The 27,947-nt window shown below is 37.4% G+C and overlaps 1 protein-coding gene across 1 annotated transcript; it reads left to right on the forward strand.

Annotated features, from left to right (window-relative positions):
- Positions 1-290: 290 nt before the first annotated feature.
- Positions 291-3,501, forward strand: LOC104444878 (cell division cycle protein 123 homolog). The gene is given in 3 exon segments (XM_010058655.3): positions 291-412; positions 1,084-1,483; positions 1,485-3,501. Coding segments are annotated over 2 exon segments (1,002 nt in total). The 5' UTR covers positions 291-412; positions 1,084-1,111; the 3' UTR covers positions 2,115-3,501.
- The last annotated feature ends 24,446 nt before the right edge of the window (positions 3,502-27,947 follow it).

Below are 27,947 nucleotides of genomic sequence, written 5' to 3' on the forward strand. Positions count from 1 at the left end.
TTGAAGTTTCATGTATAGAGCTTAGTTTATAATGGAGCAAACTCTCCTTTACAAATCGAGTCCATTCTTTTACAAAATATTTCACATACAAGTTTGATCTTTCAAGAGCTTAGCTTGCAAATTGTGTACAACAGCTTTTAGCAAGTGTATGTAGTGTTTATCATAAGTGCACCTATTTGTAATTTTTTATGGTATTAATCTAATTTAATGAAAAATTAATAGAGTAAATTTATGAAAAATGTAACAATTTGGATTTTTTATAATTAAAAATAATTTAAGGTAGTTTTATCGTAAAGTCTAATATGCTCCGGTCTCTCCTGTCTCCTCCCGCTCGAACAGCACCGTCGCACTCTCTCGCCACCGCCGCGATCCTCGCCGCCGTCGCTGGACCTCTCTCGGCCTCTTGACTTCCGTGAGCGTGCCGTCTCTTTTCCTTACCTGCCTAAGCTTGCGTCGTGCTCTGTCTTGCAATGTGTAATTCTGTATAAGATCGTCTATTATATCCGGAAGTCGCTCAAGAACGGCTGAAGCTGGATTATGCCCTTGATTCTGATAGAACATGTAATGGGTCTGTCTTAGATTTCTCTGGGTGTCTCTGTTTTCTTGAATCTTGACTGTCTGATTAGTTTGTGCTGGCCTGCGTCAAGCTGGTTTCTTGTTATTGATTCCGACGGTGCTTTGAGTGCAAACGATTCAAGAATCTGTTCCTTTAGGAGTTTCTGCTTGGTGTAGGAGATGTTTGACAGGCACTTAACAATGTCTTTCTTTTTGGGATCAATCTGCTTGAATTTATTTTTCCTAACTCTTACCTAATTTGTGCTTGCCAGTCGTAATCGATGTGTCTGCGTATCATTCTGTTATATGGGGTCATTGAAATTCGTCAAGCTCTTTGCACATACCTGCTTGAATTTTTTTCCCTATTTCATGCCTATTTGTGCTTGCCAGTCGTAATTGATGCGTTCGCATACAATTCGATTGGATGGAACCGTTGAAGTTCTTTAGGCTCTCTACAGGTACCTGCTCCAGAAATCAGTAAAATTGCCCCAAGTACTTGTTGGTTTATCTCTAGCTTCTCTACTGCAGAACAAGCCTTGTTGAAAGTAACGAAGAAATGAGGCAAGAAGAAGTGGATCGATGCCAGATCCAAGAGTGGTACCCTAGATTCAAGTCAGCATCTATCAAAACCCACGTTCATCAGCTTCCGGAGACCTTTGTCCAGTACCTTCTTGGAGACTCGGGGCCATTTGTTCTACCTATTTCCATCACAGGTGATGATGCCCTTCCCAGCAGGGTTCGTAATCCTGTGGACAAAGATGATCTTGCGGTTTCAGAAGGATCTGGAGATGAATCCGAGGAATTCCCACCTCCTTCTTTTCCTGAACTCGAGTTAGAGATCAAAGAATCAATTGAATCACTGGGGGGTGCTGTTTTCCCTAAGCTAAACTGGAGCTCACCAAAAGATGCTGCTTGGATTAGTAGCAGCGGGAAACCTTCGGTGCACATCTCTCAGTGAGATTGCACTCCTGCTACGTGCATCTGATTCGACAACCCACGATCTCTGTCATGCATATGATTCTTCTAGTGACAAGACCTCGTCGAGGCCCCAGAGCTTTTTCCTTGCTCTACGGAAGTGGCAGCCAGCGCTTCGACTGGAGATGGAATTCCGTTGCTTTGTGAGGAATAAGCTCCTGGTTGGGATCTGCCAACGTGAGGTTACCACATTTTACCCGGTCCTCCTTGAGAAGAAGGACCATCTTAAAATTTTGATCGAGGATTTCTTTGAAAATGAAGTATGTCCAAACTTTGAATTGGATAATTACACGTTTGATGTTTATGTAACAAAGGATGGGAGGGTTAAGGTACTGGATTTCAACCCTTGGGGGGCGTTTACACTGCCACTCCTCTTTTCATGGGACGAACTGAGTGAAGGGGTTGATGAAAGCGTGGATTTTAGAATTGTAGAGAGTCGGTGTGCGGTTCGACCTGGTTTGAAAACAGCAGTGCCGTACGATTACTTGGATACGAGTCCTGGGAGTGGTTGGGACCAGTTCCTGAGAAATGCTGATGACGAGCTGAGGAGACAAAGTGAGGAGTCTTGGGGAGCGGGTGCTTAGTGATTGAATTTCAGTCAGTTTGAAAGCACAAACCATCATTTATTGCTCTTGGATTCTTAGGCATGTTTTCTGTCATGGCTTGAGGTTTGAATTTGTTCCTTTTTGTGTTCATATTGTGATCAGGAAATTTTTTCTTTATTGGTTTCCTTTGGTATAAGACACAGTCAACAACTAGCTAAAGTTTATTATCCATGTTCATATACTGCTGGAGTTTTTGCGGCCGGACTGGGAATATCCCATAGGTGGTGAAGTCATGATCTCTGCTGCTTATGGCTCTATCCTTGAACACCTATAATCACTCTTATCAATTTTTGATTCAATATTCTCTAGGAGGGCCTACTGGTTGTGAGGAAGCAGAGGCAATTACTCCGATCGCTCCATTAACCCTGCCAAAGTTGATGCTGGAAGAAACTGTTAGTTCAAGAGAGTGGAATTAAGCCTCTTATTTCATGACCGCTGCTGAAACTGACCCACTCAAGATAGATTTCTTTTCCAAGCTCAGAATTATACTGAAAAATATGAGGGAGAGGAGAAATCATGGAAAGTTCAACATACTCGGGAATAAATTAACTGATATATATACTTCATCAGAAACATCATCATCCGCGGAGGAGCAGCTAATCAGGGGGAACTCATAATTTGTATCGGTAGGAAATGAAATTGAAGGATTATATATAACTATCTATTTATTCGAACAAATTTTGGAGAGCTGGAGGCGGTGGCATGTTCCTCAACTCTGCAAGCAGCCCTTACATGCAGATATATTCTTCTGTTATTTGTCGGTGATTGTGAAATTGCTTATGAGTTTAAGGGGGATTGTCCAAAGGAAGATAGAATATAGTGAATCTCTATCCAGAGTATCTTTATGAAACACGATCATTTCTCCTGATTTATTGTTAGTTTTCTCCTATCTTATATGGACTTCTGATCAGAGTATATACTTTTTATTACAATCAACTTCTCTTTTGTGGTTGAGTGGCCAATTATTCTTGCAGGAAGGCCATCAAGGAGTTATTTGCTGGGTTGAGCGCTGAGTGCTCATGCATCGAGTATATATTTAAGGACTTCCTGCTATCATGCAATCGGAGAATATAGAGATCCGGTGTTGGGCCGTTTTTCTGTTCTACGGTGGTATTAGGAGCCATGTTGACATTTACTGCTTTAACTTGGTATGAAATTCGATGACATATGGTAAGGGCGATGATAGTGCGCTAGTCTTGGAACTAAATTCTATGAAAAAGATTTGTGCTACAGTGTCTGGCCTTCTATCAGGTATCGGATGATGCAGATATATACGCCCCTGTTACATTGAATGTTCTGCTAATTTCCCCTGTTGCAGCAGTGAGCAATGCTCCCCTGCAAGTAAAGTTTTTCTTTTTCTCGACAAGTTCACATGTGAGTACATACCCATTTAGATGCTGATAAAAAGAATCTATCCATTCGTCTCTTTTTAGCTGCACGTCTAGAGAAGATGCCTACTGTACAAGTTTGGTTTCGTGAGACTTTGAGGTTCATAGCCATGTGATCTAGCAGTTTTATCAAGGGGAATTCGTTTGGACATGACCCGGAAGTCCTAGTCTAACCATCTCCCGTTTCCAGCAGAAGCTGAAACTTCTGTAGACGACATTGAAAGAGATCGACGTGGGTCCTCCTGAGGTTTTGGTTTTGTTTGCTAAGTTTCCACTTTTGGGTTATATGGTTGCAAAGTTCTTGGGCTTCATAGGCCCAACATAACTTAGATTTTCCTCAACCGACGGTCTTCTTCTCATAGCGCCCGAGTACATTCCTCATTTTAATGTATTGATGCCCATATATGCCTGTCCCCCTAATTGGAGAGAGTTTTTCTTCACTCACCCTTGAGAATTCCTTCGAATTTTAAGTCCCAACATTCAGACGAAGCAGTTTTAAGACATACTCAGATCCTGAAACTTCTGTAGACGACACTGGAAGAGATCAACGTGAGTCCACTTTTGGAGGTTTTGTTTGCTAAGTTTCCACGTTTGGGTTATATTGTTGCAAAGATCTTGGGCTTGATAGGCCCAACATAACTTTAGATTTTCCTCGACCGGTCTTCTTCTCACATATCCTTTTCCTCCAATTCCTAGATTAGTCCCACGTCCCTAAGATGGTTTTTTTTTTTTTTTTTTTTTTTTTTTTTATCTTTTCTCTGTATCGGATCGGTCATGAGTAACACGTCCAGAAGCAAGCCAATCACAAAGACTGATCTTTCCTTGCACTTGAAATATCTTGAGACCATTGACTCATATGACGTTAGACATACTTGAAAATATTTTTGAAGACCGATGATGAACGAACTCATTCACAGGCGGGGCCACATGATCTATTGAACGAAAATCACAGACCAATTCTCAATGTCAAAAGTAAAAAATAATTCGTTCGTGAATTTTTTTTACAACGGACATGACATGCCCCACCCCCAAAAAAAAAGTATATGGGCTTTTGTTTTTGTTCGGCCTTCTTAACTCTTGGACCCTGGACTTTTTTCACCCATATCATTTGGAAGTCCAGATGCCCTTCACGAGACAAGAGAATGATAGATCTAGAAACATTTAATTCTTTCTTTCACATATAAATTTTTTAAAATGTAAAATAGATGTGTAGTCCATATTCATAACCTGCCAATCGGATAATTGATTCTAGGAAGTTTTCTCCAGCCAAGGATGGAGGAAAACATAGCCTGTGGCCCATGTATTGAACCCAACAATGAGGAGTGTCGGAAGAAATTTACTTTTAATTAGGGACAGAGGAAGGCAGGGCTTAATAAAAATTTAAAATTTTCTTTTGCCAGCACAAATAGCTGTCCTTTTTCCTCACATAAAAATAAAAATCAAAAGATAGTTTTAAAAAGAGATAATGATACAAACAGTCGTTGAACTTTGGCACAATGTATAATTTGGTTCCTAAACTTTTAATTTTTTTAATATGATTCCTAAACGTTAGCCCAATATGTAATGTGATCTCGAAGTTTTAAATTGTTCGATGTAGCTCTTGAATTTTTTGTGAATGTTCAATATAATCCTTGAACTGTATGAAAATGTTCAACGTAATCCCTGGTTTTAAATTAATAGAAGGACCATAATGAATATTTTCATTCATTTCGAGAACTATATTGAACATTTAGCAAAAATTTTAGAGACCATATTGAACAAATTAAAAATCGGGAAAAGTACCAAAAAAGTCATAAGCCTATTATATTTGTACCAATTCAATCCTAAACTTTTCAATTGGACTAATTCAGTCATAAACCTTTTAATATTGGTACAAATTCAGTCTATTCGGCCAATTTTGGCCGGCCGGCGTTGACGTGGACGTCGGCCAGTGACCGGACGCTGACATGGCAATTTTCATGATTTTTTTTTAATTTTTTTGAACTTTTTATTAATTTTTTTTTTTTTTTCTTTTATTTTTTCCTTTCTTTTTTGCTTTCTTCCTCACGGTGGCCAGCGAGCCTCCGGTGAGGCTTGCAAAGCCACTCAAGGGCTGCGGCCCTCACTTGCCGCCGACGAGGGTCGCGGCCCTCGCCTAGCCTCTCCCAAGGTCGCCAAAGGGCAACTTTGCCCGGATCTAGGCTAGGCCAGCCTCACCCATGCGCCGGTGAGGCCATGGCGGCCATTGCCAGGGGCGGAGTCGAGGGCCGCGAAGCCCTTGATTGTTGGGGGCGGTAGGCTAGGGTTTCGGAGGCGAAGATCGGGCGGAGGAGCGGCGGTGTGAGGCGCAAGAGGTGGGGGACCAGGGCCTCAAATTGGGATTTCGTGGAGGTGAGGGCGGCGATGACGAGGTCAACAGTGGAGGAGGCGCCGGGGACTCAACGACAGAGCCAGGGCGAGGCTGGCCTCGCCCAAATTTGGGCTAAGCCGCCTCGCTCGCGGCCCTAGGCGAGGCCAAGCGAGGGTTACGATCCTCGCCAGCAGTTAGCATGGGCTTTGCGGGCCTCACCTCCGCCTTGGCAATGGCCGCCATGGCCTCACCACCACCTCGTCCAAATTCGGGCGAAGCCACCTTGTCCCTCCAGGGAGAGGCCGGGTGAGGGTCGTGACCCTCGCCGGCGGCAAGTGAGGGCTTTGCGGCCCTCGCCTAGTGGTGAGGCTTGCCGACCACCGCCAAGAAGAAGGCGGAGAATAAAAGGAAAATAAATAAAAAGAAAATAAGAAAAGAAATTAATAAAAAATTAATAAAAATTAGAAAAAAAAATTAAAAATCATAAAATTTGCCACGTTAGCATTCCGCCACCGCCGACGTTCACGCCAACGCGATTGACCAAAATTAGCCGATGGACTGAATTGGTATCAATATTAAAATATTTAGGATTGAATTGGTCCAATTAAAAAGTTTATGATTGAATTGGTACAAATGTAATAGGTTTAAGACTTTTTTGGTATTTTTCTCTTAAAAATCCATGGACCAAATTGCACATTAAGCCAAAGTTCAAGGATTATTTGTGTTATTTTCCCTTCTAAAATTTTTTGAAAATTTTCACACTACTTAAAATGACTTTGAATTCTAATATAGACAAGCATTTGAAAATTTGAGTCATATGCCAAAAGATCGAAAATTTTCGCACTACTTAAAATGACTTTGAACACCAATATAGACAAGCGTTTGAAAAATTGAGTCATATGCTAAAAGAATGCCAATTTTCTTCTGAAGTATTTCCTGTCGATCCATTATCTATCCATTTCAATTTTCGTTTTAAGGTTATATTTTAAATTGTTATGTGCATTGTGGATGTCGATGTAGTGTTCATTTTAATGTTTCTATGTGAGCGTCAAGAGTGTTTTAAACCTTTAATGTACTTAAATTCCAGTGAAATTTATTTCAATTCCCAGTATTTGCACTTTAATTTTCCCTTTGAATTTGCATGTTTTCGGCATAGTTTCTTTAGATTCCCGTACTTTGGTCCCAAGTCCCTTTAATTCCTAGTCATCGCACTTCAGTTTTCTTGTACCTTGTCATTGAGATCAAATTATAGTGAATTTCCTTCAAACTCTTGCTATCAAGACCTAGCATGCCTTAATTACTCACACACTCGCTTGATCCATTTTTGGAAAAAAAATATTTATAAAAGTTTGATTATTTGTAGTCAAGCTAGAACCAGAAAATAAGCTCTCTTTTTTCTTTTTTTTCCTGAATGTTTGTCGGATTTCCCTAATTTTTCGATTTAGATCCAACAACCTTATGAACTTTGGAGGGGGTGAAATGTGCATGGCAAACTCAAACAACTGACATTTTTGTTTTTCGACTTTTGACCTCTGAGAACTTTTGTTGTTGATGTCCTGAGCACATCATTTTTCAGAAGTGGCTTTTTAACTCTAGTTTTTTTTTTTTTGGACAAATTTAACTCTAGTTTTTAAGATGCGGTATTTTTGCATCCTTCTATTATTTATTTTTCTCAAAAAGCACTCTCGAAGCTTTAAAATTTGTAGAAACTCCAAAGTCAATTCATGTAAAAAGCCTAAAAGTTCAGGAATATTGGATTTGTAAAAAAGTCAATGCCGAACTAGAATTCCAAGGTGTCACTTTTGGAAAACATGCACTATCCTCAAAGTTAGGGCACGAAATACTATATCTATTGGATTACCAGAGTAAAAAATGCACCATCTTGAAAAGTTCATGGCCCTAAATATAATTATATTTGCGATTTTCCCTACTTCCCTTGACTTTTTCTTCCGTTTCATACTAAAAAGTTTCAAGATATGTCCTGAATTATTTAATTAGTCAATTAGAAAAATGCTGCTTACCAAATTCACTGTTTGAATGGAACTAACAATAGTCAACCCACAAAATTACTGAGTGCACCGATAAAAAGTCTTCCAGTTCTGCAGAGGCAAAATCAGACTTCGATATTGTGATCACCCTCAAATATGACCCATTAAAGAAAACAACAGACAACATTAAATATTTCTATATTTTCAGTACTCAGAAATAGGGACAAAATCGAACAATTTGAGATTATATAAAATGTCAAGCAGATAAAATCATATTTTTAGGGTTCCAAGATTGACGAACTTGGATTTCCCCACAATTTTTTTTCTATAAATTTTTTTCTATATTTGGGTGGATCTTAGTACAGTCCCCATAAGGAAATATTATAATGAGGTGATGTCATGATTTTCAAAATCCAACGGTTTTTTTTAATGATTTTTCCTTTTCAATAGGGTGTTTAATTTTGTAAAGCTTTTCTTGGAAATGACAGATTTGGTCCGCTTGTCTGCTGATCAAAGCAGCGAGAATTTTGGCGGGTGTTTTCACTTGTCAATTTTTGTGCTCATTAGTCCCCACCTTTCAAGAGAATTAATTTGCTTATTTTGCAGTATTTAATTCAGCATGCATTTTGCACTTGCGGAAATTATGTTTATAGATCAGAGTGAAAGCAAGATCTTGCTGCGGGTGTTTTCTACGTTTGCCTGCTCGTGTACCATGTGTTATGTAGAACTAGATGATAAGGTACAGTCACTATCAAGTTTTTAATAGACAGCAAACCGATATATTCAATTGCACTTGTAGATAGGGTTTTCTTTCATTGTTAGTCACCTCATGGTATATTGTATCATATGACGACCTGATATGATTCATGTTAATATTACCAATGCATGATAGATGGACAAAATCCAATTCGCTTCAAATATTGGCAAGAATTGCTTTGCCACAATGATGATTAATTAGATTGGAATAACAAATTTTCTTGTTTAAGTTTTATTGTCAATTTTTTTTGGGTGAAAAAGTCACTTCCTTAGTTCATGCTTTGCTAGATTTTAATGTGATGTTATGTTATCCTTGATTATCTGCAAAACCATTAGGTCTGGTCGATAGGTCTATCCATACCCCTCTTTTCTTTAGTTATCTTGTGGCGATTTTCTTGTATTTGCTACATGGGATAATTACATAAATAGTTTATAAATTTTGATTCAATGTGCAATATAGTCACTAAACTTTTAGTCCAATATACAATGGTATTCCTGAATTTTTAATTTACTCCAATGTACAATGATATTTTTAAATTTTTAATTTGTTCAATGTGATCCATAAAATTTTAGTATATATTTAAATCAGTTCTTGAACTATATGAAAATTTTCAATATTATATTGAGCATTTTTATATAATTTGGGAACTAGATTGAACATGTATTAAAAATTCAACAACGACATTACAAATTAGATTAAAGTTTAAGGACCATATTAGATAAATTAAAAGTTTAAAGACCACATTATATATTGGACTAAAATTTACGGACCATTTGTGTTATTTTCTTTTAATTCATCTACTAATATCTAAGTAAAAATCATGAAATTGCCATCATGACTTCATCATATGGCAATCGATCGCTAGATCTCTTGGGTGTGCAAAACAAAATCTATGAAAGGTTGATTAAATCTTGAGGGCAATAGATTTCCCCCCAAGTATTAAATGAAATCAACGAAGTGGCACACAAAAAAAGAGTCTCAGTCATGAATAAAACAATAATTGATTGTGCAAAATAATCAAGATACAAAGAGACAGAATCCAACACCTTTAAACCTGAAAAAGAAATCAAGCAGACATAGAAGCAGCATTTCTAAGATTGGGTCAGTCATGTTCCTATTTTAATATATGAATGGACTGATTCCTCCCACATTTCTTTTCTCAATTTTTTAAAGGGAATCATGGTACAGTTATAATTAGGATTTCGTGGTGAGTTTGATGTGATGGGTTTAGAATACGCTTTGCTTTTTTATTAATCAATAATATCTGACCAATCATTTTTTTTTATTGCTAAAGTCATTGTTTAATGTTTGATTTTTTCTTCTTGTTTTCGTGGGACATGACGTAAATTTGTCGGCTTGTCTGCCCTTTAAAGCAGCGGGAATATTGGTGGGTCTTCTGCCAACTTTTATTTATTTATTTTAATTTTAGTGCTTAACGTCCACATTAACTATTATTCTTGTTTAAATGAAGTTCTCCTCTGAAACTTTTCATTGGTCACTTCGTGGGATTCTTGCGATTCACTATTTCAGTAATTATAATTATTCTAATCGTGCTTATGAATAAGCGCGAAAGCAAGATCCTGCTGCGTCGTTTTCTTAATTTGCTCCACCCATTGATAATATATTTTAGCCTGAGCAACATGTACTCCCACAGTAGAGGAGATTCCGATGAGACATCAAGGGTGTCCACTTCAAGACACAAGATCTACGAAATGTTGCAATATTGCAGTCATTGTCTAGTACGGGCTTTTTCTATTTTATTTGATACCATCTCTTTCTCCTAAGTCCTATTAATTTTTCGATTTTAGCTTGGTCGCAATATAATCTATGAGTAAAAAAAAAAAGGTCACAATATTCTTGGATCACGTATGAATCTGAAAAGGTACTACGTGACAAGCTCTTTATTAACGTTGAGTGTGAGAGACATAAGGCTGCAATTTTGAAGTCAGCGGGCGATTTTACTTACAGCATTTGGATTATTTAAATCTCTTGTTGAATTTCAAGCTCAGATTTTAACAGAATTTGCTGCCACGGAAAGGGCAGATCTGCCCTTTGTATTAGGCAAGTCCGTCCTTTCACCTTCTCACATCATAAGGGTTTACGATTTCTGTTTGCACCATACCTTATTAATGTCAAAGCCGATCCCAACGATGAAATATGGTGAAAGTGAATATTGTTTTAAAGTTCGGTCTCTTTCGAGAAAGTGAGAAGATCAATTGTCAAGCGCATATTTTGCAAGATCTCCTCCTTTGTGATCCCATGTGAAAGAGATGCTACCTAGTTTGAAGCTCGTTCCCTAAAACTTTCAAAATCTTCCCTAATCTAAATTTTTGGATCATCATTAAAAACACATTTTTAGAATTTCATAAAAACAATAAACTCATCAATAAGGATTTCAGGTGTATTTGATTGAGTGAAAATTTCCTGCAAATTAGTTTTTAGGACTTTTCAGTGTTTAGTTTGTTGAAAATGATTAGTTAACAAAAAGCTATTTTTGATCAAAGAAAATGTACTTACTTAATATTAGGTAATTGAACTCCTTAAATTGAAAACCGGAAAAAAATTATTTTATCATGAATTTCCTAGAAACAAACGTACGAATACATTGGATGCTTTGTTTTGGTGAAAAGTTGAGTTTGTTTATGGTGCGTTTGGAAATGCTTTTAGGGAAAGTTTTTAGGAAAATGCAAAGACTTTTGAGTTAAAAGTGTTTTTCAAAATGTAAACTGTGTTTGGTAAATTATAATTTGAAAACCCAAAGTACTTTGAGCAAAATGGTGTTTGGGGAACTTATATTTACAAAGGACCTTTGTGATAAAAAATATTATCAAAAGAAAAAAAAAAATTGACCAACAAGGGCAGGGGTCGGGAGACCCCTGGCGAGGGCTGCCGAACGTCGGGCAACCCCGGCGAGGGCTCGCTGGACATCGGGCGACCCAACCGCGACCTAGATTTGGGGCGCGAGGGCTACGGACGTTGGGCGACCCCGCCGCGACCCGGATCTAGGGTGGCAAGGGCTGTCGGGCGTCGAGTGACCACGCTGCGACCCAAATCTGGGGCAGCGAGGGCTACCGGACGTCAGGCGACCTAACCGTGACCCAAATCTGGGGCGGGGATGGCTGTCGGATGTCGAGTGACCCCGCTGCGACCTAAATCTGGGGCGACGAGGGCCGCTTTGGGCGTCGGCGACCATGCCGTGACCCAGATATGGGGAGGTGAGGTTGTCGGACATCGGGAGACCTAGATGCTGGGTGGCGAGGGCTGCCGAACATCGGGCAACCTCGCCGCGACCCAAATTTGGGGCGGCGAGGGCTGCCGGACGTCGGGCGACCCAACCACGACCCATATCTAGGGCGACAAGGGCTACCGGACGTCGGGCGACCCCGTTACGACCTAGATCTAGGGCGGTGAGGTCGCGGGAGGACCTCACCCTCTCCGGCTTTAGGTCACGGTGGGGTCACGTGACCTCGCCGCCCCTGGATCTGGGTCGGTGAGGTCACGGGAGATCGCGCTACCCAAACCTCGCCGCGACCCAGACAAGGTGGCTGTTGCACCACTCCCGGTGACGGTTGCCTGGGCCACCGCGACCATGCCGAGCCATCAGCGGCCGCTCACAGCTTCGAGCAACCCGTTAACCAACCTCAATTGAGAAGAAGATGAACAGTACAATGACGAGGGCAAAACCGGAAAAATCGAGAGTAAGTGAGGATGGTTTTGGAAGAAAAAAAAAGAAAAAGAATAGTACCTCTTGTATGCTGAAAAAGTTGAAAGCCTAAAGCACCCTCACACTTGCCTTGGGCTTTCCCTGAGAATGCCAACTTTGGCCTAATGGGAATTTGAAAGTTGTTCCCAAACACCCAAACTTTAGCCTAAGTATCTTTGGAAGCCCAAAGCCCTTTGCAAAGCCAATTCCTAACGCACCCTAACTATTCTAGCCTTGTCTGATATGAACAAGCTACTTAAAGTGAAGTGATGCTTATGCTGTGGAATGGGGAAATTAAAAAAAAAAATCTTAAATTTATTACATTTATGTCAATTTAGTCATAAATATTTTAATTTGGTTATTTTAGTCCTAAATTTATTGCATTTGTGGTAATTTATCATAAACCATTCAATTGTACCAATTTAGTTTTAAATATTTTGACGATTTGCCAACTTAGTGATCAACATTTTGACGATTTGCTAGTTTAGTTATTTTAGTCAATTTTGGATAAAAATTGCTGACTCGGTGGTCTAATCAAGACAGGCTATTCTACTTGATATAGTCAACATTGACATGAACAATTTTTAAATTTTTTTAAATTTCTCTAAATTTTTATTATTTTGTATTATTTTTTTCCTTTTTCATTTTTGTTTTTTTTTTCCCTAACCTAGGCCTGCAAAGTTGCTAGCCGATGCTCGTTTAGAAAGAGCAAAAAGATGAAGATACCTATGTATGAAGTTTGAGAGATGAATTGACACTAATGGTTCGTTCGTTTAGCGAAAAATTGGCAATTTCTGGAAAATATTTTTCCATAAGTCATTTTCTAGAAAATGACAATGTTTTCTAGTGTTCGGCTAAAATCTAAAAATGTTTCGGAAAATATTTTCCGGTTTTCGGTAAGGAAAATATTTTTAAGACTTCATTATTTAGGCATGCATCACTTATTGACCTATAAATCCATCAAATATGAACTTGCCTTTAAATTCGGCAAACTTATTTGTTCCTCATTGTCACCAAACGCTCATCTACTCTAAAAATTTCGTATGGATTTTAAAAAGAAGCAAAGCATGTACAACCCTCATGAGAATCTTCTAGTTGAGTGGCCTATTCTCCCCCTGCATCTTCTGTGTTCTAATAAACAAACGAAAAGAAAAGCAAAGCATGTAAAGCCCTTTGCTTGAGCAATGTATAACTACTTGGTAGAATAAATAAAGAAAATGATAAGCAAGAGTGCAGAGGCGAGCTTGAAATCGACGAGCTCAAGGTTCGCCTAGCAACGGCCAACAACTAGCCAAGAAATAAGAAGATGGGAAACAAAGAAAAAGAAAGAAAAAAGAAATTAAAAATAATTTGAATTAAAAAAGAAAAGAAAATTTAAAAATAATTCGAATTAAAAAAGAAAAGAAGAAAAGAAAGGGAGGAGGAAGTGAGGATTTGTGGAGGTGTGAGATAAGAGAAATCAAATGAGAAAAATATTTTCCACTTTACCTTAATTTAGAAGACTCTTTTCTTTTTATGGAAAATATTTTCCTTAAGGAATTTATTTTCCGTGAAACGAATGCCGGGAAATTCAGAAAAAAATTTCTTAGAAATTATTTTCCGCGAAACGAACAGAGCCTAAAGGTAAAGTTAAGGTTTTTTTTTTAAGTAGTAGGCCAAAAGCAAACAACAAAGTTTAGCTCATTTGGCAAAATTAGTCGTAATCTACATGACTTAATTGAAGCTCCCTAATAAAGATTGCGGCCGTTACATAAAATGGATGAGCATGGGTATAATACAAACACAATCTCGAAAATATGAAAGTGAGATCAACACCGATTTTTCCTTAATGAAAGTTAGCTCTTTCGCATTACTTATTAAAAAAAAGCCCAACCACGCCCTTCAGTTTCACCGCAACGCAACTGTGACAACATGAAATTAAAGAATGTGATCATGAATATTAGTGGAAATGCCACGAATCAATTGCCAATTCAGTCTATATATGAGAGTCCAAAAGATGAACTGGGATTGAAAGTAAAGTAGGGATTTTCTTTGGGTATCGACCCCCAAAAAAAATAATAATAATAAAGTTTAGCTCATATGGTGAAAAAAGTCGTAACCTAAAGGAGTTAATTGAAGCTCCATAATAAAAATTGCAGTACATGAAATGCGTGACCATAGGTGTAATACAAGCATAATCTCAAAAATATGAAAGTGAGACGAACACCAATTTTCCCTTAATCTAGCCCTCTTTTACATTGCTTATCAAAATACGAGCCCAACCATCCCCTTCACTTCCTCCGCGACGCAACTGTGACAACATGAAATGAAGAATGGGATTACGAATACACGTGAAAAAGGAAATGTTTGTATCTTGTTTAGAAAGAGCAAGAACATGAAGATAATTATACTCGTGGAAATGATAAACGATGCGGGAAGTACCACTTCAGTCTATATATGAAAATCCAAAAGATGAATTGGGACCGAAGATAAAGTTGGTTTTGTTTTTTTATTTTTTGGTCCAAAAAGTTTTAAACCTATTGTATTTTTGCCAATTCAGTTTTAAACATTTCAATTTTATCATATGAGTCTTAAATTTTTTCATTTTTTGCCAATTGAGTCAATACAGCCAATTTTAGCTAGAAATTACGACGTGAAAGTCTGTAGTGCCACGTAAGGTCAGGCTGTCGGCATTGACGTTGATAAGTTTTAATAATATTTTCTTATTTTTTTGACTTTTTTTATTATCTTTTCTGATTTTTTCTCTTTTTTTCTTTCTTTTCCTTTTTGCTTCTTCTTCTTCCTTTTGCTAGTGGCTGGCCACCGGTTATCTTGGGCTGGCTGCTCCTCGCTCGCCATAGGTGAGCGTGGTTGGGCTCGCCTAGGCCAAGGTGGCCTCACTAGTAGGGGCGGCCTCACCGGTGTCACCCGAGCACAAGCGATGCTCAGCGAGGCTACCTTGGCCTAGGTCAGAGTCGGCCTCACCAAATTTGGCGAGAGAGCCCTCGCCGACTCGCCCACCCATGTGAGACCTAATGAGGGTCGGCCTCGCTTAGCGTCGCCTTCATTTGACCGACGATAGACAAGGCCGGCCTAGCTTGGGCAAGGGTCGGTCTTGCCAAATTTAGCATAGGTGAGGCTGACCTTTGTTGAGTCTCGCTTGGGCGAGGGTGAGCCTCGTTGGGGCTCGTCTTTGTTCGGCCATGCCTCGCATATAGTAGGTGAGGCTAGTCGACCCGGCATGGCCGATGGTCAGCCACTGGCAAAAGGAATAAGAAGAAGAAGCAAAAAAGAAAAGAAAGAAAAAAATTAGAAAAAATAACAAATAATAAAAATATATGAAAATATTATTGAAATTTGTCCACATCAACTTTGGTGGTCCTATGTGACACTGCTGGCTTTCACATTAGCGATTTTCAGCAAAATTGGCAAGAAATGAACTGGTTTAGAACTCAATTGATAAAATTGAAAGGTTTAAAATTGAATTGACAAGTTTATGACTTTTTGGACAATTTTCCCTTTTTTTGGGTATTGAGCCAAAAATAATCGTAATTTAAGGGAGTTAATTGAAGCTCTACAATAAAGATTGCCAGTGTTACATGAAATGGTTGAGCATGGGTATAATATAAGCATAATCTCGAAAATATGAAAGTGAGAAAGATCTGTATACTCGTGAAAATGGTTGAACACCGGATTTGCCTTAATGAAAGCTAGCCCTCTTTCGCATTGCTTATCAAAATACAAGCCCAATCATGCCCTTTACTTCCGCTGCAACGCAACTGCGACTGCATGAATTGAAGAATGGATCATGAATATAGGCGTAAAAGAAAATGTCTGTATCTCATTTAGAAAGAGCAAGAAGATGAAGATACGTATACTCGTGAAAATGATAAATACTGTAGAATGAAGTGCCACTTCAATCTAAGTCATATTAACGTTACCAATTTAGCTTAGTCGCAATAGAATCTATGAGTCAAGAAAAGGTCAACGGTTTTTGGATCAGGTATGTATCAAAAATATATTACACAGAAAACTCTTTGTAACATTAATTGTCTGAGACATAAGTTTGCAATTCAAAGTCAGCTGGTACTTTCATTGATAACATTCGACTATCTAAATCTCTCATCAAATTACAAGCTCACTTTCGTTACATAATTTGGTGCCACAAGGATGGGCGGATAAAAGGGTAGTGCTCGTTAGGTTGTCCCGCATAAGTGTGTGCTTTCTTGCTGTACATGTTACGTGAGGTCTAACCTTTCCGTTTGCACCGTACCTCATTGACGGTGAAACCTATCCTAACGATGAAGTGGGTAAAAGGTGAATATTATTCCAAAGTTCTGTTCCTCAAGAAAGTGAGAAAAATTGATTGCGAAGCGCATATTTTGCAGGATCTCCAAATTTGTGAGCCCAAGGGATTGAGGTGCTGTCTTGTCCATGTCCTTTTCCTGAAAGCTCCAAGATCTTCCTGATCTAACTTTTTGCATCAACCAGGAAAAACCACTTATATATTCTCGTAAAAGCTGGGAAGTCATCATTAATGAGTGTTTTAACAGGCCAGCATGATTGGATGCTTTAGAGTCCTAACTCCTATGCATCTTTAGGAAAGATCAACACCTAGATGCACTTGTGAATGTTGTCGTGAAAAGTTGAGTCTAGCGGGGATTCTAGCCTTACCCGATTTTAACAAGCTACTTAAAGTGGAGTGATGCCTCCCATGTGGAATTGATCTTGTGTTGTGGTAAGAAAAGAGACGTGTGACCTGTTTCAGTAAGAAGCCGAGTGATCCGCATTGACAGTACGTGCATGCCCTGAAGCAATGGGAGCACTAAAATGGACCGAAGTTAACAATCAAGTGGGGGTTGAAGTAGTTGTAGGATTTCGAATACTTTTTCGTTCAAAGCAATGTGTACACGGTGAAGCAAGGTTTGCATACAAGATATACAATGCAGAGCAAATATCTTATATCAACAGATCTATAACCTTGTGCCCTTTTAGAGTTTCCTCTTCATTGCTGAGTTCCATCCCGTAAGTCATCATTATTCCAACAAGTTCATCCGGCCCCATTGGTTGAATCCTGATCGTTTCTCTTATGGCGAGATGTCTCTCCATTCCCCTGGCAAAGCTCTCAAGAGCTTGTTTACTTGCTTGGTACATAGATACATTTTGCCCAAGGATGATAACCCATTCACAATGTCGGTGAAACCAAGTAAACCTTTGATTTATGCTTTCTCTCGACTTCATCTTGAATGCTTCATATTGCCTAAGAAGGATGTTCATCTTTGTTTCTCATACATGATTGGTTCCTTCATCTGTAAGCTTGAGTTAATCCTCGATTTCCTTAACTGTGATATAATTAGTTCTATCCAATTTTGGCGTTCTTGGGATGGATTGACTTTCATATGCTCTTACAATGCCAAATATCATGGATCTTTAACTCTAAAGTAGAGTGTTTTAATCATACTTAAGCACATAATTAAAATGAACCGAATTTAATCGGGAGAGGTGAATTAGCTATTGCGGAATTTTAAAAACTTTTTTGTGCAAAATGTTTTGTACAGGATTAAGTAGTGTTCATAGACGGAATATTCAATGCAGAGCAAATACGCTCTAACAACACATGTAAAGAGAGTAAGGGATGGAAGAGTTCGCAAAGCAATAGTGGTCTAACCTTTTCACTCGTTAATGGAAAGGTAGTGGGAAGAACTTCTGTTTTTAACTTATTGTCTCGATAGTAGCTGGTCAAAAAGCTATGATCTAAGCAAGCAACACGATGAGATCTTTGTAAGTTACGTGAACGAGAGATTCATCGTACAATTGTTTGATAAAATGAGGGTTGCCGGGAAGAATCATCGCGAGATCAAGAAAAAGTGAGTGGGGCTTGCGTATAATCAATTGATAAATAATGTTAGATTGCTTGTAATCCGAGCGACTGCTTAGGGTCTAACGTTGATTTTCCTTTTTCCAACCCTCCAATTATTGGCGAAACGCATATAATGCCAACTCCCACGGTCCACAAGGTCTCTTGAATTGGGATTAGAAATTTGTAATTTAGTGGGCTTTGAATTGTGTAGTTAGTGCCTCATGACCTAATATAAAAAAGCAAAAAACCCATCTTTAGGTTTCGAGCCTATAATCTAAATAATAATTTATTCTATTCCTCTGGAATCATGTCAATCAAGTAGATCATCTTGTCTGCCCCCACAGTGTTCTGATCTTCCGTTCCTTTCAAATAGAATATTTAACAAGCGGGTCGCTTCAGCAGATAGCAACTATGGGCGCGTTTGGTTGTGTTTACTGTTTAAAAATTGTTCCAGGGAACAGAAATAGAAAAAAGTGTTTACATTCCGGGAACAATTTTTGAACAAAATACGCGTTTGGTAAACTTGTTCGGGAATAAAAAATAAACGAAACATGTTTGGTAAATTTGGATAATTTTTTATTTCTTTTATTTTTCTATTTTTTTCTTATTTTTCCTTTTTTTTTTTTTTCTTTTTCATTTTTTTTTCTTCTTTTGGCCGGTCGCCCGGTGGCGGGCGAGGCGCGGCTCGCCGGGCCATCGCTGACGAGGCCGAGGCTCGCCCGGCCGTTGGGCGAGCTCGGCCTCGCCTCGGCTGGGCGAGCTCGAGGCGGATCCGGGCGAGATCGAGCTCGCCCGCCGGGCGCGAGGTCGGGCTCGCCTTGATCCGGCGAGGCCGAGCTCGCCCGGCGGCGGGCGAGGCCGCCTCGCGGATCGGGCGAGATCGAGCTCGCCCGGGCCGGCGCGAGTCGGCCTCGCCATGGCCGGGCGAGCTCGTGCTCGCCACCATGGCGAGGCCGACCCTCGCCCGGCTACGGCGAGCCTCGGCCTCGCCGGGACGGCGAGCCTCGGCCTCGCCCGGGGCCGGCGAGCCTCGCCGTGGCCGGGCGAGGCCGCCGCCCTCGTCGGCCGGTCGCCGGCCATGGCCGAGGCGGCGACCGGCCAAAAGAAAGAAGAACAAGAAAATAAGAGAAAAAAAAAAGAAAAAAAAGTGTTTCATTTGTGTTAAACGAAAACATAAAATTTGTGTTTACTTTACGTTTCTTTTTTGTTCCTGAACAAAAGAACAAAAAGGAACAAACGCACACAAACGCGTTTGCCTTTTTGTTCCTTATGAACAAAAAAGCAAATTTCTGTTCCTTTTAAACAGAAACACCGGTCACCCAAACAGCCCTATTTGGCTCTCGTGAAAAGAAATAAATTTACTTAAAAATAAAAAAAAAAAAAGAAAAGGAAATAAGTTGATAATATTAAAAATATCAAAAAGAAAATATCCATGTCAAATTTATCCCATATTACATTTCGTACCATCAAAAGTTCAAAATTTACTACCCACAACACGAGATAGCTATGCAAAACCAAATTCTCACCAAAAGTTCCAAATAACACTCCCAATCCAAATTTACCATGCTAGTATATGGTAAATTTGAATTGAGATAACTGGTATGGGGTTTTTTTTGGTAAGATAAAGGGTCTTGGTTCGGAAATTTCAACAGCGTTAGTCAAAAGAAATTTTTTATGTTAATATTATTTTCGGTCTTTTTTTTTTTTTTTTGGTCTGATTATTTTCGGTCGTCAGTTTGGCGCGACTTTGCCTGAAAGACACCGTTGCTAACACAGGAAGCGTAAATGATTGGCCACTCATTGCCTTATTGTAGCTCCATCACAGCGGCTTGACGTACCTTCAGAATGGACCCTACTCTGCATTCAAGATTCCACGACAAACCTCTCAGTGAATTAAACCTTCATTCAAAATTCACCACTGCTTTTATTCTGGGTTTGGTCATGTCTTGCAAGATGCCAAAGAGGTCAACGTCTACCCCATGAATTTTATGTACTACACAGTTAATTTCATGTAATCGGAAATAGTATAATCATAGGCCACGCGTCAAAATGATAAGAAATGATTTTCATGGAAAAACCAGTTAAAATGAAGGCATTTATATAATTAGTTTCGATTTGATCATGTTTGTGGCCAATTTACAGTGTCTATAAGTTCTTTTTTCTTGAATTCTTGGATTGTGTCCAAATTCATCTGATGAAGTTCCATGAAACTTCGGAGTTGCTTAGATTTGATCGTCTTGCGGCATTTAGACACATTTTCATGAAAAACATTGCAAGAAAGAAACATTTAGCAGCCTCTTCTTTTGAATTATCAAAGAGTTTGAACGAGGCGTGCTTTATCTCTACCAACTAGGGTATAGAGAAAAATGTGTTTGATCTCACCCTTAGAAATCTCTCAAAAGTATTATTATTGTATAAAAGTTAAAATATAAAATTAGGATAGAAAGGTAAATCAAACTTTTATGATAATTTCCGGGCCCACCAAAATCTACCAAAAAATCTTTTAACTCTAGTGGGTGGAAATTAGATAAATATAAGACCTATCAAATCCTCATAGAAATGATCAATAGTGGATTACACATGCGAAATCATAGAGGCAGAATCTAGATCTACTATCATGTTAAAAAGCTCAAATAAAAAAATTTAAACTAATACGTTAATACAGATTATATGAATATAAAACTTAAAGAAATGATATAAGATACTTTAACCGGAAAAATCTATTTTAACAATACCGCTCCAATAATTGGGGGGATAAACCGTTCAGACATGGACCAATCTAAGGTCAATATTCGATTTATATTTTAATATTTTTCATATGATTATTCGAAACAAACAAATAATAATAGTGTGTTTGTTTGAGTAAAATGATTTTTCACACACTAATTTTTAGACTCCCATGTGATTGGTTTGCTGAAGTGATTAGTCAGTAGAAACTATTTACAGTTAAAGAAAATATTCATATTTAAAATCAAGAAAATGAATTCCCTAATATGAAATTGAGAGAACATTTTTTGAAGCTTCTTACCAAATGCTCCCCTTCACTTTCTTCACTTTTCTTCACCGAGGCTCAGTCACTTTTACACCTTCTTCAGGTGCACTCTTGTTCACTCTTCTTACCCTTCTTCAAGTTTCACTCTTCTTCACCAACACTTGACATCTTTCTTGAATAGCTCTTCTTCATCGAAACTCCATGGCTCTGTTCTAGGTTTCCTCTCCCCTTGCTAACAAAAAATTAATTCCGAAGATTCAGTCAATCCTTTACATTGTGAATTTGTTGTCTATTCTTCTGTGATACGATCCTTTGATTCTTATATCCATTCATCTTCTGTGCGACGAGGGTTTGGTTCTTACATCCTTTCATTTTCTGTGCTCGACACAAGAGAAAGAGGATAGTGACGTAGAGGTCGAAAATGAAAAAAACTCATAATCTTTTGATCGAGCATTAGACTTTGCATGCTAGTTCTTGATATTATGAACGATGAACTAGTTGTTCTTTGATTGCTTATTGTAGTAGCTATACAAGTAGCTCTTTCTCGCACATTTATCCTAATGTTTCGTGTGAAGATAGAGTCATCTATACAAGAACCGATACTGGCATGTTTAGTTTAGGTACTAATTGCAATATTGCGAGGAAAAGGAATAATAACGTCAACTTTGTCATCTTATTTGTATGTTTTTTGAGCTGGAAACTACTCTCGAAGAAGGGAGAGGCACATTGTTGTAATTTGTCAATTTAAATGCTAATCAGTTTGTCAGACTTTTGATTAATCCATGAAATTGTAATCATTTTCTAAATGAGATCTAAACACCTGAATATATTTTTGGTCAAACTTTCCGATGTACTACCAAATAAATCAAAATTAATAATTTCTTTTGAAAAAATGATTTGCACGATTTTTCTCGAAATAAAGACACCATAGCATTGCATATGCAATGGTTTCTCCATCAGTGCTCTCCGTCAATGCTTGTCTAAATCTCAACCAGATGCACTTTTTGCTGGCCTTTTGGGCGGCAACCATGGATAACCATCAACCATCATGGGTCCTCTTTTGTCATTTTCCTCCAAATGTGTTAAAGGAAAAATAAATTATTTATTTCTTTATTAAAAAGACACATAAACTTTATATCATGCAGAAATTTTTTCAGGTAATATCATTTTCATACCAAGAGACAAACTGCTATTTCCAGCTGTAACATAACTATTATTGTTTTTTCTTTTGGAGGGGCTAATTGTTGCGTGACGTGTCATGGAGTGCATTGGCTTCAACATGGCCATGTGGATTTAATATCTGAGCAATGTGTCTCCTTTCCTGCTTATTACACTGCTTTCAGTGAGATGTGAAGGCACTATCAGAGGACAATGATTCAAAAAAGTGTGTTGACTCTTCGGCGAAACAAGTTGCATATGATATGATTAAAGATTTCAGAGCCCAAAAGGGGCTGGGGCCTAAAACGTTTTGTTTTTTTTTTTTTTTTTTTGTCTGTGCCATTTACTTGTTGGCATAGCTGGATTCTTTGGTGGATACAACCTTAAATTGACGGTTCTTAGAGGATGCTACCAGTGAAAAGGAGTTTGATGACAAGAGACTATTTGGCGAATTCATTTAGTAAGAAAACTTGCGGGTATTTGTAGAGATTAGTTGAACCAAAAAAATTTCAAATATCTTGCTTAACACCCCAAAAATCGGTTGGGGGAGGGCCTTTACACATGTCACTTACCCTTGAATGGACCATCTCGAATGCTTATACATAATCAATCTTTTAGGGGATTGGTCCAAGTGGATCGGGTTGAGTTTTTATAGATAGAATTAAACGATGACCCTATTTAGTAAATATGCACTTTGAGGAAAGATTGGGCCAATCCAAGTTGGTAAGGATACTAATTGGGTAAGAGGGTTCGAACAAGAAATGGTTTTTTACAGACTTCCAAGATTGAGATGGGTTTGATATGAAGCAAATTCTCATCATTAGAATATAGCTAGGTTATATGTGCGACATTGATGAGACATAAGGTTTTTTGCAGGCGAGTTCATAACACCCTAAACTCACATTATCGTAGTGGGTCTAGAATGTTATTCGCATATATCTTTAAATGGCCGACATGTTGACATGTCACATCTGAGAAGTCTTTTTAGGGGCTCCCAAGTGGATTGAATCGGATGGTTATTTATTGTTTTGGATAAAATGTACTTGACATTTGTGTCTCTAGAAAAATTGTCATGAATAGTCCCTTAGATAAGTGTGAGTTTGTTCTTCATCAAATTTTCCTTCGCAAAACCCGTGGTTGGAGGATTTCCGATTAGTATATTAAAAACTGTGAGTATCACCTAGCATAATAATGAGAATTTTGCATGTATGTAAATCACCAATTAGAGTGTTGGTTTGAAGAAGTTTCCTCTATTCAGGGATGGAGAAAAATATTGCCTTTTGACTACTTACATTTTTTCGAAAAAGGATTGTGGTAAAGTGTTTTTTTTTTTCTTTGTTTTTTTAACATATAGATATTTTTCTAACATTTGGTCTGAAAGAAATTGGATTAAGCCGATTAGATGTTAGAGCCATTGTCTTCATACAAATGAAATGTACTGCTTAGTTTAATAGTAGATTTTGGCCTTGGTTTGGACTTTAAAGATTGGTAATGCTTGAAGAGAAAAGTGGGGCATGACATAGTTGAGCCGTTATAAATCCTGGTCTTTGCCTTTTTAACCCTTATTCTTTGATTTACTTTTGATATATTTAAAGGGTGAATTTTTTTCGTGGAAAAAAATATTTTGGAGACATTTTTCCTCCAAATGATCACTTGTATCACTTAAAATAATTAATCAATAAAAAAATACTTTCATTATCGACAACAATTTATGTCTAAATATTTTAGTGAACCATGAACATATTTTTCATTCACTATATTTATATGCAATACCAGTGATCATTTAAGAAAATTGTTTTTTCTTTAAATATTCATTTTCAATGATATAAACGGATCCAAAGCTTTCAATGAACTTGACTTATGAGAATGATAAAGTTCATGAGCTCACTCTTCTTGGTCAATTAGAACTTACAAAAGTGCACATTTTTTCTCTTCAAAGGGGCAAAGGGCAAATTTGACATCTTAAAATATTTTCCAGCCACTTTTTTCCTCTATTTGAAGATAAGTGAAACAAAAATAGTTGTAAGAGGAAAAGTTTAGTTTACATGTGATTTGAAAGGTATGGTGTGTATTTACAACCATATATAAGATTAGGAAGAATTGGAACGAGAGTTCACAAGTCGGGAGGTTTTCTCAAATATATATATATATATATATATATATATATATATATATATATTTTTGGTCGAAGGTTTTGGGTGCATTTGGTTAAGCATTCGCAAAGGGCATTTAGTCTTCAAAGCTTATTGGAGAAATGCTGAACTGTTTGGCAACCATTTTAAAATAACTTTCAAATGAAAGTCAATATTGAGAAGGTTGAAAGCCCAACGCTTTAGTAGGGACCTACTTTCGTTTTCAACATTTGGCCAAATCTTGAAACTTATTTTTTCTGCCAAAACTATCTTCACTCATTTTTCAAATTTTTGATTTTACCCTTGTTATTATTTTTTTTAAATGCCAAAATAATGCTAAAAAGATCAAATATATATAAATGCTAAAAAATTAAATATATTTTGGTCTTTTTAAAAAAATCATTTATATATTTGATTTTTTTAGCATTATTGTCAAAATTTATATTTAAAAAGTTGAATACATTATTTTCTTCAATTTTGAACAATTAAAAATTAAAAAATTCCAATGAAGGGTTTGGTCTTTTAAAAATATATATATATGTATTTATTAGCATTATTTTTAAATTTATATTTAAAATTCGCATACATTATTTTTTCAAATTAAAAATATATATAAATTAAAAAAATTCAATGAAGGATTTCGTCTTTTTTAAAATATACATATGTATTTGATTTTTTAGTATTATTGTCAAAAATTATATTTAAAAAGTTGCATACATTATTTTTTTTCAATTTTAAACAATTTAAAATTTAAAATTTTGATGAAGGGTTTGGTCTTTTTAAAAAAAAAAAAATTATATATACGTATTTAATTTTTAGCATTATTTTCAAATTTATATTTAAAAAGTTGCATACATCATTTTTTTCAACTTTAAGTAAATAAAAATTAAAAATTCCGATGAAGGTTTTAATCATTTTTATTAAAAAAATTATATATGTATTTGATTTTTTTAGTATTATTGTCCAAATTTATATTAAAAAAGTTGCATACATTATTATTTTTTTCAATTTTAAATAAATAAAATTTTTAAAAAAACTAATATTAATCACCCAAAGAACTTTTCAAATGTGTTTTCTATCAAACAACATTCCTTTAAAAATTGCTTTTCAAAGCATAGTTTACCAAATAGCATTTGCATTTGCCTAAAGTCTTTTAGGCTAAACTATTTTGCATTTTCCCAATGGACTTTCAAAATGCTGAACCAAATGCACAAGTTCTCAATTAAACCACCTATTCTTGTTAGTAAAACCTTGAGCGAGCCATCCTAAATGGATTTAATATGCAAAGCTGATTTTTTGTACGAATAAAATGTGATAGAATGGTCACCAACCAAGTGGTTGGTTGAATGGTCTAATATTTATTGCAAGCCAAATGTGATGCCCCAAGCACGCCACCCTAATTAGGCCATCTTAATAGCCATTATTACTTCTCTAGCGCATAAGCACATACAACATGAATTATGCAAACAGGCACAATCAAAACATAATAAGTCAAAAGTCCATTTCCATTCATTAGCTTGGTTATTTAGTTGCATGGGCTGTACACAACCAAAACAACCACTGACTTGGGTTAACCAAAAAAAAAAACCACACCCCCACTAGTGACACATGCACATGCCACTCCATTCACATGCTCGCCATCGTGACTAAAACCCAAAAAGTGATTGTCGCGAAAATCGCCACCATGGAAACCAACCCGCTTACACAACTACCATCCCACATCACTCCCATCCGTCGCTCTCCCATTTCTCATTGGGGTTATTGTACTCAGAAGGTCCACTACTACTGCTGTCATCGTCGTCTGTGCTATTGCTATCACTATCACTCCAAAATTGGAGAGATCCCTTCAACTCATCTCATTCTCAAATGAACCAGGCAACGAAGCAATACGGTGTCATCTGGGCACCCTATGTCTACCCAAACAATAAAAGGTCTAGCGTACATACACAAGTTCAGACCAAGATAAAGTGACATTCTCAAATCAGCACTCAAAATTACACGGTTGTCCATAACGAGCTAGTGGGGGTACATTCATTTTCTAATTATCTGAAAATTGTAATATAATAGGAGTAAGCCAAACTTAGCAAAAGATAAGACAATTTCATAAATCAATCGATCTAATGCACTCTTGATTCCTAGAACTCACCTATAATGATCCCATAATGCAAATGACAAGTATTCAATACCTATAATGTACTCACAAGCACGTGCAGCACACGAAATGCAATTGTACTTAACACATGTTCCAATTCACGCATGCCACATCATTTGGTCCACCCCTATCTCACAGTTTCAACCAATGGCAAGTTCGTACCATGTAAGTCACTTCCAGCATATCACTTAGCCAGACTTTTGGAAAACCCTGTTACCCCCAGGCTTCCCACTCCGTGGTATCTAGAGAACACACAACATACTAGGAAATCCTCCTGACATTAATTCCAAGCTATCACCTCATACTCATCCATCATCACACACGGCATACACATGATGTGACATTCTATTCCATCAATTTTGTGCATAGGCTATAACCTGCAACTATCACAACACTTGATATCTCATGCACACTCAACAGTAAGAAATTACAGATTCTGCCACTGTAATTAATAATTCAAAATCATCATCAAATGACATTACATCACAGTGAATCATATCTTTTTGGAAAGTGTAGAGTGTGCTAGTTGACTTCCAAAAGATACCATTTCAAGATTCTCACATTTTCCCTTCATGAAAGCCTCATTTTAAAAACTGGTCAGAAAAGAACAATTTTGCCCAATTTTAGAAATCACATTGATTAAAATAGTAAACGACCTCTGAAAATTCCAAAATTTGGATATGTTATAGAAAATTCCATGAAAATATTTTTCATGAGAACACAAGTCAAAATCCACATGCAACATTGTCATTTATTTGCTTGAATTTGGAGTATAACAAAACCTCAAGACTGATTGAGTAGTCTCCAAGTAAATGGTTTCCACATAACTCAAATCACCTTTAAAAATTCCTAAATTTTGATATGTTTTAGAAAAAGAGTTTTGAAAAAAGTTCATCGAGATTCTGGATAGAAAAATCTATGGAAAATCAAAAAGCAGTGCAGGTCACGCTCGCGAAGGTATTGGTCAGTAAAGAACCGAAGAGAAATACGACCATTTGGCCACCCAAATAAACTCAGAAAAAATATGAAATTTAACTATGTTAAAATTTAGGATATAAGAGCAAGTTTCTCGATCTAGTCTGGAAAAATTGCAGCAAAAATGACAAAATAGAAGGGTACAACATGCGCGAGATTTTCTGGGCTTGAACTAAGTACACGAATCAAGTCCTATTGTAATCTCCCGAAATTCCACACATCAAAGCATCGCAATATAAGCTACAATAGCCATGGAAGACTTCATTTCAGCTTCATCTCACATCCACAAGCCATTGATAACACGTGCAAGGCACAAACTCAGTATCACTTACCGTCATGGCCATCCATGGCTAGATCATCCACATGCGAACTTAAGAATCACTAGAAACCTACATGCAT

The sequence above is a fragment of the Eucalyptus grandis genome, chromosome 5 (genome assembly GCF_016545825.1).
Source record: "Eucalyptus grandis isolate ANBG69807.140 chromosome 5, ASM1654582v1, whole genome shotgun sequence".
Classification (NCBI taxonomy): Eukaryota; Viridiplantae; Streptophyta; class Magnoliopsida; order Myrtales; family Myrtaceae; genus Eucalyptus; species Eucalyptus grandis.